This window comes from Abramis brama (assembly GCF_963993115.1).
Source record: "Abramis brama genome assembly, chromosome: 21".
NCBI lineage: Eukaryota > Metazoa > Chordata > Actinopteri > Cypriniformes > Leuciscidae > Abramis > Abramis brama.
In genome coordinates this window covers 27,445,002-27,465,242 of record NC_139983.1, presented here as the reverse complement: position 1 = coordinate 27,465,242, position 20,241 = coordinate 27,445,002, and the positions used below count along the sequence as shown (strand labels likewise).

The following is a 20,241-nucleotide window of genomic DNA, read 5'->3' as shown; positions in this document are numbered from 1 at the left end:
CCTGTCTAGGCTCTTCCCCGGCACGGGTTGTGTCGAGCCATTCGTTAGTCTGGTTGTTTGAGAAGAAAAAGATGAAATGTAGTTGCAATAAACGCGTTAAGACAAAAAACTGCAGCAGCGGAGGACTATTATTAGAATATTAGAAATCTAATATTCAAGCTGTATTCTCATTTTTCTACTCTTAATATTAAATCAAAAAAACGACTGAACGAATGATAAACGGATTCTCTTGAACCACCACCACTTGAAACTGTATATTTGCAGTCTAAGAATTCAGAACAAAGAAACAGCTGTTTGAAAATACATGTCTATAAAATTCAGCCATAAAAACATTTCAATTCATTACATTTCAAATGTTCAATATTCGTTTAAAGAAATCAAATTCAGAACTATTTAAAATTCCACATAATATTCAATTTTGTTAGATTACACTTGTCAATAATTAAAATTTACACAATTCAAATCCAAATCATTTTGTCATATTATAAGCTCCATCATTTAAGATCTATTTTAATAAAATCTTGATAACTCGAACATTAACAAAACAACATCCCAAGTTGACAGATAATTTATGGATGCCTCATCGTGGATTTATGCAAAAATCGTTACACTAACGCCGTGTCCTAACCAAATGCGCCGCGATGTGCGAAAAAAAGATATATTTTCCATGTTAATCAGAGTTTTTGTCCTAACCAGCCACAACAGCGAATGGTGACAATTCTATTTTAGAAACTTTTTTTATTTCTGCAACTTGTGGCTAGGACAACAACATACAAAGTATGACAGTTATAATCCCTGGTACTATTTTTGTGCTTTATTTGATATTAAAAGCATCTTATGAGAGAATTAATATAATTTTATATTATAGCCCTTTATAGCCATACTGAAAGCAACAATGGATAATTCACCTCAAATCTTGGAAATAAATTACAGGGAACAAGAACATTCAAACTGTCAACTCGATGTAAACAAACAAGTGTTTATTTATTTATTAATTTGATTATGTACTTATGTACTGCGCATGCACAGAGACTCCGCCCACATGCTCTTCTGATTGGCTGTTACTTGTTATTGGAAACTTAAAGCTTATCACTTCTGGTTAGGACACGCTGTAAAATGGAGTACAATAAATAGCTAAACAGCAAAGACAATTATAAAAGAGGTAAATTGTACATAGAAGTCTCAAAGGTACAGTATTAAAAACATCTTGGTTAATTTTGAGGGCAGAAAATGCTGATGTAAAACTAAATGCAAGAAACCTTGTCTAGTGGACTTACAAAAAAATAAAATAAATAAAGAGTAAAATAAAGTTACTTTAATTAAATCAACAGTTTTACACCATCAGCCAATATTTGTAAAGACTGTTCCGAATGTGCGAATCCATTTCTGTTCGACACTAGAAAGAGCTTCAAACCTTCTGAAGGTATGTACCTGTACCTGTAGAATTGGCTATGCGAGATCCTGTCAATCTCCAGCCCTCCTCCTGGGCAGGGGGAGTCCCGGGGCAGCTGGGAGGGTGGAGTGGGCTGGAGGGGACCAGGTGGATATCCACTGCTGGGGACAAGGGCCTCTCGAGAAGAGCTGACAGAGACACAGCGAGAGGTGTACAAAACCAACAAAAACAAATGCTATAAGGAAAGAAAACAGGAAAGGAACTATGTTTACTCTGAAGCTTGTCTTGCAGCATGAGGATCTGCTCAGCCTGCTTCAGATTTGCCTTTTTCAACTGCTGGTTTTCTGTTTCCATCTACCAGACACAAAAAACAAAGGACACTCTGTTTCAACAAAAAAAAACAAAAAAAATTGGAAAAAAAACCCAAACATTTATCCACAGCACTTTCACGTTTCAACTGACCTCTCGCAACTTAAACGTGACCCAGTCTTTGATTTTGGCAGCCTTCTCTTCAATAATCTTGGCCTCTTGGGCCCGAACCAAGTTCTGCAGATAAGGAGGGCAGTTGAGCAACGTTTCAGTCCTTATGTGAGAGTTTAATAGCCATCTTTTCCTTTTTGTGAGGTCTTTACCTGCTTCTCCAGCTGTCCTTCAAGACTCTTTATGATCATATCTTTCTCCTGCGTTTGACTGCTCAACTCTTGATAACGCCTGTACAAGGAGTTTTCCGATTCGCTGGGCTGCATGTTTGCAGACTTCAGTTTCTCCTCCATAATGTGGACCTACAATGGTCATTTCGATTAAGTCCCCAAAGAGAAAAGGGTTTAGTAGTGGCCAAAAGTGATGCCTGGAGGGGATATTTGTTTTTATTGACCATACAAGTTTGATACACAATCAAAATATGAGGAAAATATTTTATTTGTTTCAAATATTTTAAGTAGGAGGGAAGAACAATACACTAAAATTGGTGAAGGTATTTATCTGACAAAATTATTTGGCAAAAAAAGGCAATCTACAGCTATGGGGTTTTATTTTAGCATGCAAAACATAAAGGCACAGAAAACAAAAAGCTCACAGGAAAAAGCATACATTGACTACAGCATGTGTTCGTAATTTCTTTGTATGACAGCCAATCAAAAAATTATGTCTGAACAATTTGGCATGTTTCATTGCGTTATCACAAATAAAACAATTGATGCCAGGCATATATATGCAATGTGCTTACAAAATCTTTTTTTTTTTAAAAAGTATAATATTTGAAATAAGGGGGAAGATGTAAATTTTCCTAGGTTGGCATCACTTTTATCCACTACTGTATTTATCATCATGTTATTTAAATAATAATAAATAAAAAAAACAGATCATTTTCAAGAAAGTATCATTTGTGCTCCCATGATTTATTACTTATAATTAATTACAAAATACGTGAAAGGATACTGAAGTTATTTTGAACATTTATTTTTATATTAATGTTTTGTGATGTTTTTTCATCTGAATAAATATATAAATATATATATATATATATTATTATTTTTTTTTCAATGTGTGATTTATTTATTATACGACAGGCACACTGACCGAAAAGTATACAATAATAATGAAATATCCCTTTTAAAAAAATATGGCAAATAGGACACCATGTCCTGAGTATGATTCTAATACAGTAATTTCTGAAAAATAAGAAACCGGTGGTACAAGAGCAGTACCTGTTTTTCAGCGTTCTCTGCCCGCTGGTCAGCCTCTATCACTCTCTGTTCCAACTCCTGCATCTATAGAAAGAAAAAGAGAGAATCATGGAATGTTCCATCGAGGCTAGGATGTGTGTGTGTGTGTGTTGGTTATATAAACTATAAGTGTGAGATAAACTAAGAGAATAATCCACCGTATATCTGGCTTTCAGTGTCGCTACCTGTCATGGTTAAATGATTTTGATCATAATCCGGCACTAAATACTGAGGGCATGTTGTACTGGTGCGGGTCTGGGCACGCTTATACCACAAACCACTGTGGTTATCAACAGGACCACCATGATGGCCTGACAGCGCAGGGAAAAGATTCGGGTACATCCTAGTAAACAAGCCACACACTCATTCTGTGCGTATGTGTGTGTGTGTTTATGGTGTAATATAAGTGAAAATAAGTGACCCTATGGCCAGGTTTCATAGACCAGGCTTAGATTAAGCCAGGATTAGGCCTTAGTTAAATTAGGGCAGCTTTTATAAATGTGCCTTAGAAAAAAAATATTACTGGTGTGCATCTTGAGACAAAACAATGGAACTGATATATTTTAAGATAAGCAAGTGCAAGTTGCTTTCAGTAAAACAGCTCAAACATGCATTTTAGTCTTGGACTAGGTTTAAGCATTGCATTTGAAACCAGGTTTATAAGTCTTATTTCAGGAGAGGCTGTGTCCAAATCGTTTATATGGAGATGTTTGGGCACGTCTTATGCAAATTACTAACAGCAGGCACACACTTCTGGATTCATCAAAATTAAAATGATAGCAAACTCAAATTTTTGTGCATCTGCTCCTGTTGTAAAGCTGTTTTGAATTTGGTAAAACAATCTTTTCTGCTCACGCAAGTACTGTATGCAACTTTGGTAACACTTTACAATAAGGTTCATTAGTTAACTACATTAACATGAACTAAGCATGAACAATACTTCTTCAGCATTTATTAATCTTAGTTAATATTAATTTCAACGTACTAATACATTATTAAAATCAAAGGTTGTATTTGTTAACAGTAGTTAATGCACCGTTAACTAACATGAACAAACAGTGAACAGCTGTATTTTTATTAACTAATATTAACAAGGATTAATAAATACTGTAACAAATGTTTTGCTCATTGTTAGTTCATGTTAGTTAATACATTAACTAAAGTTAACTAATGAACCTGATTGTAAAGTGTTACCGCAACTTTTAACTTTAAACTAAAAATGAGAGATGAAGGGGAAAAAAGGCTGTTGGAAGGAGTGCTAATCTGTGCATGGATCATCTTCTCACATAGAAATACTGCGAATAGATAAGCAAAAGCTAGTAAGAACTCACACAAACAGAGTTCCTGATGTGATTTGTGCTCACTGTTTCATGAGCTCACTGACCCAGTAAAAAGGAGGACAAGTATACTAATGAATTCCCACTGTATGACAGAGCTCTCCTTTTGTTCAAACTTCTTTGTTCTTTCCGCCCTTTCTCGCTCCTCAAGCCAAAAGTCCAGGGATTCCCAGGAGGCACCCGCTCCATGTGAGAATTCCCTGAGCGTCGAGGCCAGAAGATTAGCCTGTGGGGTCATTGTGTGGAGGTGTGACTCTTCACCTCAGGGTCACCAAATGTACAGAAATGAATAGATGACACAGCGACAAATATGAACAAGGACATGCTTTCGCTGACACTTCATCAATCCGCATTACTATAGGAATAGTGTCCACTCACCCAAGCTCAGCACTGACCTCAGGTTAGCCTCACCCACTCAGCAATGATTCACTGAGCATTAAGAGCTATTCAACAACTATGCCGTAAAGTTTACTGGTGGTGAATGGAGAGTGTTGAGCTACCAAGCCTCAATAGAGTTAATAGAAACATCTCAATGACACGAACAGATGCAATTCCAAGATACTGTAATATAGACTTTACTAAGAAGACGTTGAATTTCTCACAAATGAAAATTGGGCTGTGAGAGTAGAGTCTGTTTAATTGATCTAAAAAAAAAAAAGGTTGGTCAATGGTTTCGGCCCACCAAAACTATTTCGGCCAAATATTTTTAGTTGTCGGAATTTCACTGCATCACTTGTAGAAAGATGTGTTTTTTTGGCCGAACAATGAACCTACTGTAGTAGGTACTGTATGACATACTCAATGTATATACAAATTTAAATGCGGAGTTCAACGTGATCATAGCACTAACAAAACAGCAGTTCTCAATATTTCTTTGGTTCCGCCCCGCACCACCTTGTTGTCATTCTTGTCAAAATTATAGATAGCATCTACTCTGACAAAAGTCTAAAGATCTAAATGTTGAATTTGCATCATTAGCAAGTGTGGCAAGCAGGGCGGGGCAGAGAGCCGTGGGAACGAAGAATAAGGATGGACTGACGGTTGACTGTATGACAGGCCACAGGTTAAACAGGTGGAGGCAGGGCAGCTGCTCAGGCATCGGACAACCAGGTATGTGAAAAATGTAACAACTGTTCTCCTGCAGTTGCTATGGGTAAATGCAAAGAAGGTTTCCTCCTTTGTTTGAACTCCAGAACTTAACCAGTTGACTACACCGCCTCAGAATATGGAAGCAGAGAATGTGAACTATGCATTAATGACTCTGGAAATCACCAGCATAGCATCCATCTGCCATGATCAAGACTCTTACTAAAACAAGTAAAACTGGGTTTCATCAACCTTTTTTAGTGTGTAGGACAGTTTAGTTGCTAAAATAAGTGTCCATTGTTAAAGAAACATCAAAATACTGTCTGAAAATGTAATGATTAACCATATTAGATATAGACACCAAAAGTCTGAAACAAGCAACAGCTCAATAATTAATTTGAGAACTATGCAAGAAGATAAAGACTAATGAAGCAGGGATGGTCTTTTTATGGAGAAAGATTGAGTTTGAGAGAGCGAGAGCGAGAGATAGCAAGAAAGCATTATTGCTATTCCAGGCTAATCCTCCTGTCTGGCAGCTCATTAGAAACAAGACAGTTCTACAGAAAGCATGAAGAACTAGGCCAAATCCCACATGAGGACCAACTTACGGAATCTTCTGCATTTACTTTCTCATTTTAAATGCAAACACATGTGGCACTGACATAAGGAAAGGATGATTTCTGTGTGAAGTCAAATCAACACAATCAGAAATTAAGTATATCTTACAACTACTGTACATCTGAGAGGCTGAGCAGTTTTAAACTAAGTTTTGGCAACAACAAAAATTGCTCAACCACATATCACATAATACTCTTTTTAACACGGAAAATGTGCATAAACTATGCACATACACATACTGGGCCTCATTCATGAAACACGAGCAGAACTGATTTTTGTGTAAAACGTTCATAAAGCCGTTCTGACGTAATTTTTGTATTCAAGAAAATGTTTGTATTCTCAAAATGTTAGTTGGTAAGAAAGAAATTGTAACCTGCTCCCTACCACGTGTAAATGGCATGTAAAACGCAGCGCTTGTCACTGTCACTTTTTACCAAGCCGTCCAATCACAGTGGAGGAGGGGCGGGGCAAATACTACACTGACCAACCATCCTACTCGTACAACGACTGACCAACAATGGAGGAGTCAAAGGGGTAGTTGAATATGATTTCACTTTTCTAACTTTAGTTAGTGTGTAATGTTGCTGTTTGAGCATAAACAACATCTGCAAAGTAACAACGCTCAAAGTTCAAAGCAAAGGGAGTATTTTCTTTTAAATAAATTGCTTTTTAAGGACTAAAACAAACGGCTGGTAGGGACTACACAACATTCCTCCCAGGTTAGTGACATCACTAACCCTAAAATTTACATAAACCCGCCCCTGGGAACACGATTTATAGATTATCAAGACAGAATATGCTAATCAATGACTAGAAGATAACTACACATAAGCTTCATAAATTCACCAACTAACCATTCAGAAATGTTGTCTACATGTTGTCACTTCTTCTTGAGTCTCTCCATCTTTCTGACTTCGGTTTGAACATAAAGGCTAAAAGTTTTTGAAATTTTCAGTGCATGTCTGTGTGAGGTAAAAGGACACAAGCTGTTGAAGCTCCGCCCACTGTGCTGTGAGCAGCAGCTCATTTGCATTTAAAGGAACAGACACAAAAACGGTGCGTTTTTGCTCACCCTCAACAAGTGACAACTTTAACATGCTATATAAAAATATCTGTGGGGTATTTTGAGCTAAAACTTCACATACACACTCTGGGGACATCAAAGACTTATTTTAAATCTTGTGAAAAGGGCATTATACCACCCCTTTAATATTGCTGGTTACTGTGTTTTTATATTCAGTAATATTCTTTAAAATGAGATACTAGTAACACGTTTCTGCCATGGATATTCCAAATCATAGCAACCAAAGCGTTTCAGATGGGCCTCCAAAGTGCTCTCAAGTGCCACCAGCTGGCCATTTTTAGAAGAGCACCAGGCATTTTTTCAGCTGGCTAAAACGCTTTGGTGGAGACATGTTAATTAAAAAAATGTTGTCAGGCATATGTCTATTTTGCATTTATGCAATATACTGGAACCAAACCCAAGAAGGAAGTCCGGAAGATTCCACAGCGTTTCTGGACGCGTAATTTGTGTAGTTGTAATTCATAGGCGGGGATTATGCTAATTGTGAATGAGAACGCATGCGCGCACTATTTACAAATGATTGGAATTCATTAATATACACACATTTAACTATCAAATCTGATGTTTACGAAGCGTTTGTGAATCCAGAGGAGAGTTTTCGGGGAGGTCTGTTTTACACACAAATTACTCGGAATGTACTCGTATATTTACAAAAGTTTCATGAATGAGGCCCAAGATTTTGTGCAGAAATATGGTAGTGTGCTATTTGAACATAGCATATGTGCACTTACAATTTGAATCTTATTCTACTATGGGATGAACTTTTACAACTGTAGGGTATGCGTACGTGAACAGAATGGAAAATGTATTCCCTCGCGCCAGAATGAGAGCTCACACCCTTCACACAATTTTACGTCAAGCTTTTCCTCTGCAAAGTGGGTCAATGTGTAAAACACTCCTAACACCACCCAGAGAAGCAGATGAGAAGCATATGAATCTTTTTTAAAAAGACACCAGCAGCAAACACTCAACACTTTCTTTTGTCCGCTTCAACAAAATAAGGTTTCAACCCCTGAGACATTGAGCCCTGATATCCAGCGAGAGAAAGGCTGGAAAGAATGGGAGAGCAGGAGAGATTGGAGGTCAGGGTGAGCGAAAGGCTGTTAGAGACGATGACCAGAGTGGGAAGAAACCTGATGGAGGACGTTTGGGAGCCGTCCAAGACTTAATGTCCCTGTGGTCAGCGTGTTTGGACAGTAAACACCCTAATGGCACCACCACAGATAGAAAAAAACAACACAACAACAGACCTACCACTTAGACCAAAAAGAAAAACAAAATTTATGTTGTTTTTGGACCGACTTGTTAACATCAAGAAGAGCAAGTACACACATGGTCTACAGACCCTTCTAAAATATTGTTTATATGTTCCTCCGTGAAGGGATGTTTAATCCCCAGTGTGTTTATTGAGACAAAGTTATGCATGCAAAATGGTTAGAAGGTGTTCTGATTCTTCAGTAAACGGTTTTATGGCTAAAGAAGGTTTGAGATTGACTATAGCACAAAACCTCAATCCGTAAGTCCTGAAACACACTTTAACCAAGCATGTAAGCACAGATGCTTCTGGCTATGCTAGCTGCCTCACCCCCCCGAAATGTGTCTAATACAATTCACAAAACAACGCAAGTATGCTTTGCATTCTCAGTGTTGCCACAAGAGGCGCTACATCAAGTATTAGCATAAATGTCTTTTTTTTACAGTCAGTTTCCTCTTTCAGGTCAACTACTATCATGGCAGTTTAAGATTGGCTATCACAAAACCCCTAATCGTAAGTTCCTAAACATACTTTAGACAAGATCATGAATGCAGATGCTTCTAGCTACAAAGCTCAATTTTGTATGATGATGCATTCTGAAATGTGCCTGACTGCAATTCACAATGCAATACAAGTATGCTTTGCATTCATAGGGCCAGTTACATAAAAAGGTAGATCGGTCTAATTTGAATCCAAAAAGTAAGACTGATTACCTCTTATCTAAACTGCTAGTTGGCCAAACTAGTTCTTTAGACACAGTCTTAACATAAAGGCTAAGTTTATGCAACTGCCCCCTGAACTAGCCCCCCCGGCATAGACTTGAAGGTAACTATATCGCCCCCATGCCACTGGATGTCAATAAAACAGGCAAACAAAATCTCGTAGACATGAACCACAATATCATAGAACCTTGACTCTTGACTTTGCCAGTAAGTAACCACCTAGAACACTAAATCTACCACATAGCAACATGCTAACAACCACTCAGAAAATCTTAACAACTGCATAGCAATGCCCTGGCAACCACCCACAACAACCTAACAATGTGGCCATTAGGAAAGCAACACCATTTTCTTAAAAAACTATAAAAAATATTGTTACTTGTTCTAATCTGGTCATTAATAATGGAATCCTTCCGTCGTCTATCACACACACACACAGACACACACACCTGTATATCCACTCAAGCATTCACACGAGTCATTGGTTTTTCCCTGCAGGGCCGCCTGCCAAGTTTAACCGTTAACCTTTTCTTGCAAGACAAAACACTGAGGTCAATGCAGCATGACCAAACTGTAGATGAGGAGGGAGACAAAAAGAGCAGAAGAGAAACTAAGCAACTTTTTCCAATGTGACTGAGGCAAAAGATTATTTAAAAGAAGTAAATCAGAAATAGAATTAGCTAATATCACCCTTACAAAGAATTACTTTGGTGGTCCAGCGATGAAAGATGATAATGGGGTGTTTTGATATATATCAAGGTACTGACTGATTTCAATGTTCAGGTAACATGGTATGTTCATGGTACAACTAAGGTATTTCAAAAATATCATGGTAAATGTCACACATTTACAGAAGACTTCATGAGCAATTCATAAGATGCAACCCAGCAGCATGTACCCTGTTTACTAAATTATAGAGTGATGTTTACTGTCAATGAAAGTGGCTTTGTTACATTCCAACTCAAGGGAATTGATATTTGTTTTGGCTAGATGAATTCATGCATACATAAGCTGTGCAAAATGTACAAAATAAACAAATCATATGCGCAGCTGGAATGCAGTGGGCGATTTTGTAGACCCTGTGTTACCCATAATACCCCTTCTTTTACCCTCTCAGCAAGTAGGTGGCGGATATTTCCCGCTTGCAGACGAAACCTCATAAGCTGCGTCTCCAGAGCGATGCATCGCTTCTGCCAGTCCACACTGGTGTTGGGCACTGCTGCCGTGGCTATACCCTCCATCACCTCTGCCATCTGTGCCTGTGTGCCAGTCTGCCAACCTGAAGGAAACAGTGATGGAAATTTGTCAGAGAACACAATGAACTTTTACATGAACACAAATGGTAAATAGAGGACAGGGTTAACAGGTTTGCCTTGAAGCTTGTAAAGGAGGAGTGGGACCTTGGACCCGGTCTGGTTTAGAGAGAGGAAAAAAAATTTCCTTCATAACCAAAGCCTTAATAGTATTGACCAGAACCATTAATCTGGCAACAGTGTTTACAGACACAGGCTTATAAATGTCCTTGAATGAATTCCAAAATGTACCAACAGCCTTGTCCACAGATAATCAAATGCTTCATTTCCAGGGTTGTTTTCCACACCTTTTGACTAAATAATTGCCATGAACTTTACGCAGTCATTCTTGAAAATTTTATCGAGATTGCACTGAAGGAGAAAAAAACAACTAAGAGTTGAGCATAACTAGCATAATTTCCCAATTTAATAAATTATGAGATTATGAAATTATCAGTTATGAGAAATAACTATAGCAATTCTGAAAATAAAGGCACAATTTTGAGATTCCATTCATATCTTCCATTCATATCATTTTAGTATTATGCCTATATTGGCATTATATCAGCCACCGACCACCCTGCTCTCTTAGAAATTGAAATGGGCCCTGGCCATTAAAAACACCATATTAGTGGACCATTACTAGTGTAACTGACAGGAACTTTACTGGAGTGTTTTTAGTGGAGTTTAATTCCACTAGACAGTCTAATAAAAAAAGAGGCCTGAATCTTGGTGATCTAAGACTGACATTTCCCATAAGATGAGAACACACTGTTGACATCACAGGTCTGGCGGCAAACGCTCTGTGCCAAGGGTTTCTTTTCACCTCTCTTTTATTGTTTCTCTCCCTTCAAATGAGCTCACTTTTTAGTGATCACCTAGGTAACCACTGAAAAGCAAACTTGAGCTGTGAGCTCATAGAGATGACACAGTTTAACAAAGGCTACCTTCTCTCTTTCTCTCTCTCTCTATATATACAGTATAGACACTAATATACACATGCATATATCGTTTGAAGGCCGTGTGGATGGGGTTAGTCCAGTTATGCATGTGTAGACAGTTTACCCAGCGGCCTAAGCAATCCCTACCCTATATTCAGCCACCTAAATATCCCTGTTCAAGCAATCCCTTCTTAATTACAGGCCCAGGGAGAAACAGGATCCTGGCCCACACAATGGAGTCTTTCTGCATGACAGTCCCATTACCAATATAAGGGAGGGGGTCTTTCTCTCTTCCCCTGAAAAAGGGATAAAGAATGTGGCGGCTCAAAGGAGACAAGTTCTTGAATAGTGGAAAGCGCTGCTTATTTTTACCTGCACAAAGCTGACAGGCGACCGATAGTTTGTAGCTCACATTTTAAAAGTTTGTAACTTCTGTGATGTTAGCCGGTCAATTACCTTTTTTTTTCTTTTTCTTATCAACAATTTTTATTCAAAAATACATTAGAAATTCAATTCATAAATACAATGTCTTGAATACACATTTTCTATGACGATCAAGTTTTGAATATCTGTATTAAAATGTATTTAAAATCAAACGTGATGGTGGAAAAACTGTCCTGTTATTATACATTTAGATTAGATAGATAGATTACTCTGAAGTGTTACAACTTTTTAACTTGATGATTACACCACATCACAAAACATTAAAGAGGCCATGAATTGAGATCTTTTGAGGTCATTATACTTTAAAAATATCCGGTAAATTTCAGAAGTAAAAACTTCCTTGTTAGTCCAAAAACAGCTTTTATTGAAACCAAGCTCACAAATATCTGTAACGCGTCATTTGTCTCGGTATGACGTCATATTGCGACGAAAGACCGCCTCTGTAGAAGATCGACGCCTACTTCTACATCATTTCCTCTTTAGCTCCGCCCACCAATTCATACATGTCATCTAGTAGAAAATATGAGAGAGACGCAAACAACACAGGATTACTCCAGTAACAAAAATAATAGAGAGGATTACAAGACGTTTTGAAGTGCCAAGTTGTGGAAAAACACGGTCTTTGCATTGCCTTCCTTGTGATACTAAGCGTGCCGTGGATTAAATTTATTTTAAGACACTGTCCGTTTGTTCGCTTCATTTTACAGTGGATTCATTTTTAAACGAGAGCGTTTGACGTAGGCTTTTCAGAGAGACTTAAAATAAATGATGATGCAGTGACTGTGAGTAGCAATGTTTTTACCATGTGTCACTGTTGCTTTGTCTGTTACAGATCATTTGACATACTCACTACTTTCACTTTACTGAAAATTATAAATCGATGAATATAAGAATGACAGTGCGACAAACCATGACACATTTATTCATAATTTGTTTACACAAAACACCACAAGTTATCCTATAACTGTGGTAACTAAGAACCTAAACTTTATTTGTCACAACCAAAACTTATAAAGCATATAACACACAAAAATGTTTCACAGTTGGCAAATGTTTCAACTGAGATAGTAGCATCTTCGCTTCAACACTAATTTAATGTAATAAAATAGTAGGCTACAATGCTACCTCACAAATACATAAGGAATAAATATTTACCAAGCTGTCGCAGACTGGAGTATCCTTGGTACTTGAGGTGTAGGTTTGTCTCCTGATTCGGGATCAGACTCTGGCGAACATTGGAAGTTTTCAGAACAATTCCACACATGCAATAGCGGGAACGTTGAAAATTATTTTAATATGCAAAACTGTTACCCAATCATAACAGAGGGCGTTTACTTTTGAGTCTTGAATGTGCGTCAGTCAAAATTGAGTGTTTGAAAGAGAAGGTCAAAGACAGGATAGGAAATTGTCTGTGGCGATTACTTGTAAATTAGAATGTTTTTTGATGTAAAAATCTTGCTAACATTATAAATGGACCTCAAAGAACATTTAAAAAAAAAAATGCAGTTCATGGACCCTTTAAAGCTTATTAAATTTAAACCACGAATATAATAACTTGGCATGTATGTTTTAAGCTAGTTAGATAATCATATGTCAGTGACCCTATATCACAGTTTGCACAACTGCTGTGACAAAGCCTCTCTCTCAGGGTCCTGTGGTGTATCTAATCAAAGCGCCGGCCTGTATGAGTTTGTAGATCATTTTGTTACTGGATTTTAAATGTAGCCTGTCACAAACACGCACTGATCTAGAAGTCTGAAAACTGCTAAAGATAACATCTCTATTCACATTGTGGGAAAATAAAACCTCAAGTCAAAATGCAGAATGCAGGATAACTAAATAACAGAATGTTTCGAAAATTCACGTCCCAACAATAAACACAAGAAGAGGTTTTTGACAGACTACAAAGCCATCAAGGTTAACTTCTGGACAATATAAGGGCCCTTGTAACAGACAAAAAGGAAAACTATCTGTGGCGTTGGAAGTGGAATGGTAAATGAGACAGGCTGACACCAGAAGTCTCCAGACATTAAAACTGCAGAGCGGCACAACAGTGCCATGTCGCACTCTGCAATTAGCATGGTCGTAACTACAGCCCTACTGACAAATTACAGAAGCGGCGCACAGAGAGATTCCGCTAGCTGACCAAAATGCTATAACTCTCTGTCCTGTTATGTACGGACTTGACTGAAGTCAGAACCTGAGGTTTGGGAGACATTGCCTGGCAGAGGCAGACATGGCCATCAGAAAGAGAGGTCAAATTAAGCCAATGTTTCTGCCAGCTCAGCCCACGTCCACTTGTACTGCCGAATATGACAGCAAGATGCAAATAATCCAATGGCCCCTGAAGCCTCTGTGCTAATGCTGTGAGGAACAAGGCATTTTGCACCCTTGGATGGTTTGGCGGGGGAAGGGGGGAAGAGAGGAGGAAAAGTAGCCACACTCTTTCCCTATGTGCCTAGAGTAGGACATATCCGATATGTACAAGATACAGACAAGATTTATCAAACATTCCCAGTATATTCTCTATGATATCAAATTAACTTTGCGGTTTATAAATCACAATAAATATTACTATTAAAATATCACACAATCATGGTCAAAACTGGAAAGTATGAAATTGTTTAGTCAGTAGCAAAAAGCATGAGTTGGCAAGTTACACTCCATGAATCAGTTTAAACTTTCTTTAAATAAACTGATTAACAATACATTTTAATCATTACAATAAATTGATTCTTGATCCGTTTAAGTCACTAGTCAAAAATGTTTACAGAAGTCTCTTCAGTAATAAACCGCAATATTTAGGCTACCTATATATATGTATATACAGTGCAATGCATAAGTGAATACACCCATGCTAAAGTTGACTAAAAAGAGGAATAAAAAATCATATTTTGGAAATTGAACTTAATGCCTTAATTTAAAAAATTAGGAAAAATCCAACCTTTAAGGACACCAATTTTCTTTGTGAATGAATAATGTATCGTAAATAAATAAATGTTCTTCCTTAAAATACATGGTGCATAAGTGAGTACACCCCTATGTTAAATTCCCATAGAGGCAGGCAGATTTTTATTTTTAAGTATTTTTTTTATTTTATTTTTTAGGATACTATGCATCCTGATAAAGTTCCCTTGGCCTTTGGAATTAAAATAGCCCCACATCATCACATAGCATTCACCATACCTAGAGATTGGCATGGAGTACTTTCCATAAGATCATCTCTCAATGCAAATCAAACTAGCTATTAGGCTAACTGAAATAAAACCATGCCAATCTCTAGGTATGGTGAATGCTATGTGATGATGTGGGGCTATTTTAATTCCAAAGGCCAAGGGAACTTTATCAGGATGCATAGTATCCTAAAAAAAAAATAAAAAAAAATACTTAAAAATAAAAATCTGCCTGTATTCACTTATGCATTGCACTGTATATATCTATCTATATCTATATCTATATCTATATATATATATATATATATATATATATATATATATATATATATATATATATATATATATATATATATAAACATAACATTATAAAAATATATAGCCTATGCATTATTTGTAAAAAATAATTATATTTTTATTTTAAACTTCATTTTTATATTTTCATATTTTATGTTAACTTATTTTAGTTCTTGCATTTCACATTTGATTTTCTTTTTTACTTTTACCTTTTAAATCATGGCAGTTTGGTCAAATTTAAGTAATGAAACATTTTAGAAGCCATAGCACAGCAAATAAATACTTTGATTTATTTCATATTTATTTACTCATAATATTTATTTATTAATAATGACAAAATAATGATTTTTTGATATTTCGCTCAAATCTATAGGCTTCTCAAATGATCAAGCTATCACAATAGCTCTCATATAACGCACATCCACGACAAGAAGTGTATAAGCCAAAGCTGTCACTGTATAGCTTTTAATGACCGAAAATAGACTGTCATCATTATCAAAACTCAATATTATGAGACACAAGCAGAATATGATCTCTGCAGCATAGTAGTGGAAAGAGTTAATCTTATGAATCAAAAAAAAAAAAAAAAAAAAAAACAGCAATGTGAAATAAATAAAAAATTAGTAATGTGCATGCGGATCATTAAAGGCCAGTTGGAAACCAGGACAGGTCTCTGGTGCATCATTCAATAAAACAGACCCTCCTCTGTTACTCCAATAAAATGAATATCATTTTGAAACTCTATTTTATGTACCCCCATGCACACACACCCCAGATCTCGTGTACAGCTGCGGTGATGTAAGCGATTAAATGATATCATCGCAACAGACGTGTGAAATCCGCTCTGTTGTTTTTCTGGATCGTCTCTGTCAAGACCAAACTGGTTTTCCAAGGCTTTGGCATTTCATCCGAATTACTCAAATCAGCAGAAAAAAAGTGTGTCTGGGTCAGCTTGTTGTATGCATGTGTGTGTGTGTGTGTGCACAAGTGTGTTTCTGCCATTACAATGACCACAATTTTAATGCAATCAGTGACATTTGAGTACTATTACGGCTGCATTTTTATTCAAATAAAACCTTTGTGTGTGTGGCTATATGATATCATGTCTGCATGTGTGATCTAAATGAAAACTTAAAGTAGCTATTACAGGTTGGAGCAAGCATTCTGTGAGCTTTCCAACTCTTTTCTCTTGCACGGACTATATATCTTAAAAGAAAGGCCACCACACGCAACTAAACAGAGTATGACATCTTTTGTTTCAGCCTGAAACAAAGTTTCCATTTGGCGTCTGTGCAGCAATTTATGGCCACCCATAACATCAGCTTTGGAGGTCTGACTAATAGAAACGCCTGCTCGACTAACTCAAAGTAGCTGTTCGTCAGAAAACAGCAAAATAAAATCCATTCCACCATGCAGACGCTTTCTGACTCCACTGTACTGTAGTTCTCTGCAGAGCTCTAATCTGTACACTCGAGAAGGTCGGACACGGTTGGTTCCTCCCAAGGTTTCTGGTGAGAAAAAAAAGAACTTAAAGCCAATCAGCTGGTATCCAATAATGTTTTGATGGTTTATAGGGGTTTTGGGTACTTTTAAATCAGCTGGTTTGGCAAGGAGAACAATTAAACCAGCTCGAGGCCAGCTTGGCCAGGGAGATCATCTAATCCATCTTAAAGTTGCGATAGTCTTTTCCTCTCTGTTGTGACGTATACCTGAGTGAAACGGCTTCTTGAAAAAGAAAAAATGTAGTGAGGGACTTGATGGTTCATCAGGAATTGATTGGATCGTTGGATCATTGTTGTTTGCTTTTGCTGATGTCATGTGAGTGAAAGTTGGCCGGTAAATGCACCATTAGAGAAGCGATGTTGCAAGAGGGAGGGGAAATCATTTTGATTAAATCTCATGAGGACACATTAATTTTGTAAAAAATGATGTGCAAAGATAAATCATTTATAACAAATAACGATATTCCATACATAAAAAAAGAATTGTCAATTTTGCTTTCATGGTGACCATGCAGATGACTCTGTAGAGCTTTAATCAATACAACTTGTGCAAATGTCTGAAAAGGTAAGTTTCTCCAAAGGTTTCTGGTAAAAAAAAAAAATTACTTAAAAAATAACTTAAACACCGCCATCTGGTCTCCAAGACCTAAAGATGGCTTTAGGGGTTTGAGGTACTTTTAAATCAGCTGGTCAGACCAGTTACACCATTTTAAGGCCAGTTTGGCCAAGTTGGAAAGCCAGCTAAATCAGCTAAGACTAGCAAACCATGCCACTGAACCATAAATTGAACAGCTATCAATGACGCCAAAAGGCACTACTGAATATAGCTCATCACCACAGCCCATGCCTGAAGATATGTCATATTTAGGGGTGAGAACATCTGCTGCTGAGTACAACACCCATTTAGTGGTGGTATAAATAGCTGGGATTACAAGAATCACAGAGTTTCTAACAGCTGTAGATGAGGCATGGAGATCTCCTGAAGCTCATCCTCAATATTCTCTCCTCTGGTCTACAGGAAGCTTTGTATTCAGCCTAATAACAGGCTTCTGTAAACTAGCCACACTCATTATCAGCTGGAGCAGTAAATATAGCCCATGACATTCCTCTATTCTGAGGTGTAAACATCACCTACACACCGCAGTTGCCCTTTAGAAAGCATTGACTGACGCAGGCTGAAGAGAAAAAGGAAAAAATGCTGCATTTACAAGACAATAAATGTTTTAGGCATGCTTGGGTTTTACGCTTTGGTTCTACACAAATTAAGTGGCATTTGTCATTATGAGAATGAACCCTGACATGATGATAAGACTAGAAGATGAGGAATAGGGTCAATGACAAATAAAGATGTCTGAGATAATAAAAAGCATATTATTTAAAAATCTATATGAAAATTTTCAGCAAATTTTGATTCATGTCATGTGGTGTAACTATTAAGAAATAATATTTTCCTTACACCTTCAATACATGTACACACATCCTGTTCATTAGTTTTTAGTTTTCAAATAAATAAACTATTTAATAATAAACCATTATAACACATATTATATATTTTTTTTTTACATATCATAATAATTTATATTAATCTTTTTGAATCCTGAATCATTGTTTTCTTTTTCTTGTTCCACCACTTGACCATGGAGATTACCATTTCTGAATCTTTTTTTTTTTTACGATCATCAGTTACATACAATTAAAAAACTGAAAACGTACATCATAAAAGAGGTTAGTTCAAGCCATTGAATATACTGCATAAATTAATAGATATGAACAAAAAAAAAATATGTTATTGGCTGAGAAATTGCATGTTTGAATAATATCAACAGTGATATTTTGCAAGCAATGTAATAATGTGTTTAAGCATCTGAGAGAGAGGGAAGAGAATAACTAGGGTTTATTCTAGAAGCATTTACTCAAGACTGTTTATTGTGCAGAGTTAGATGGGGTGTGTGTGAGGTCAAACTGAGATCAAACTCATTCATTAAAATAAATTTAAAAAACTCCACGTGAGCACAAATGCACATGCACTGGGAATGTTACAGACATAAACACTCTCAAGAAACACTTCATAATCTGTTTTATTAACAGCACGAGTCCAAAGGCGGGATGCAAACAGCATCATTACTCTTCCTTTTCTGTCTATTCATTAAACAGCAGAACAAAACGTTATTAGTAAAAACACAATGATGGGCACATGTAGGAACTGCTGGCGTTACTTTCGTCCAAAAATGGGCACAACGCACAGGTGTGTCAGACTGGAAAATGTCAACATTAACATATGAACATCCCAAATAACGCACGCTGCAATTTGAGAGATCTAAAGCATGAAAACATTAAACATGATCACACATGCCATGATCCACATATTTTCTAAACCGGAGTCAAACTATCCTCGTGTCCCACGTACATACCCACCGTTGAGCTTACCTTGACTGTCCTTCTCTTGAATGCCCGAGTTTTTTCTTTAATGTTTTCAGAGCCGGTAGATCACATCACATCGCATCACACCGCTGCGCCTCCAAAGTTCGTAAACGCTCTCAAAAGTTTCTCCTCCAAAACTTTCATTCTTCTATAGCGCCGTCTTTTCGAGCTTTCGGTCCTGCTCTGAACTCAGCAGACGTTGCAGCGGATCTCCATTCAGTAAATTCATCCTTTATTCCTTTAAAGAGCCGAGTGCTGGGGTCAGATTACGCCGAGAGCCAAACCCCCGTCTGCTAGCCCTGACCGATTCATAAATGAATCGTTCAGTTGAGTCGGATCTTTTGAATCGTTTGCAACTAGAACGATTTCATCACGATTCGGACTGAATCGGTCCGAGAGGTTCTCGAGCCAAACTGACTCATCAAACCGAGAGCCGTCACTTCAGACATGTTTGATTCAATAGCAAGAACATTACTAATAGGCTAAACCTAAAATTTGACCGATTAATCTAAAAGTAATGTACTTTGTAGCTAGCCAAAATGTAACTGGATATACTGGAATTTTTGGGTTACTTGATTATTTAATGAAATGAATCATGCCCAGTAACAAACTGAACTGGGACATAGGGAATTATTTTTTATTTATTAGACATTAGACACAACAGACAACATTGACATATGGAATTATTGTCGATGTCCTGGACAACGTGATGACGTAAGAGAACCACAGAATCTTTTTTGAGCCGGTTCATTGAAACAAATCGTTCGAAAGAACCGATTTGAAGAATCGAATCCCTACTCTCAGCGTGTCTGTGTATATGCTCTGCACACACAGGAAATTGCATCAGGGGCCACTACTGTCCAACTCTGAAGAGTTACACGTTTTCTGACTCACTCCTGACTGTATCATTTTTTTGTTAAAGAGATTTTGGATGGAACGTTGAAAGTGAATC

General features: G+C 37.2%; 1 protein-coding gene across 1 annotated transcript in view; it reads right to left on the bottom strand.

Annotated features, from left to right (window-relative positions):
* The window catches only part of plekhh1 (pleckstrin homology domain containing, family H (with MyTH4 domain) member 1), a 43,050-nt gene extending 23,545 nt beyond the window's left edge, over positions 1 to 19,505 (bottom strand). The window contains exons 1-7 of the mRNA XM_084097556.1: positions 19,296 to 19,505; positions 10,329 to 10,498; positions 3,100 to 3,162; positions 2,026 to 2,175; positions 1,856 to 1,939; positions 1,666 to 1,747; positions 1,438 to 1,581 (exon numbers count right to left, since the gene is read on the bottom strand). Of these exons, the coding sequence (XP_083953682.1) occupies positions 1,438 to 1,581; positions 1,666 to 1,747; positions 1,856 to 1,939; positions 2,026 to 2,175; positions 3,100 to 3,162; positions 10,329 to 10,472 (667 nt within the window). The 5' untranslated portion in view covers positions 10,473 to 10,498; positions 19,296 to 19,505. The remainder of the gene's footprint in view (positions 1 to 1,437; positions 1,582 to 1,665; positions 1,748 to 1,855; positions 1,940 to 2,025; positions 2,176 to 3,099; positions 3,163 to 10,328; positions 10,499 to 19,295) is intronic.
* Between the last annotated feature and the right edge of the window lie 736 nt (positions 19,506 to 20,241).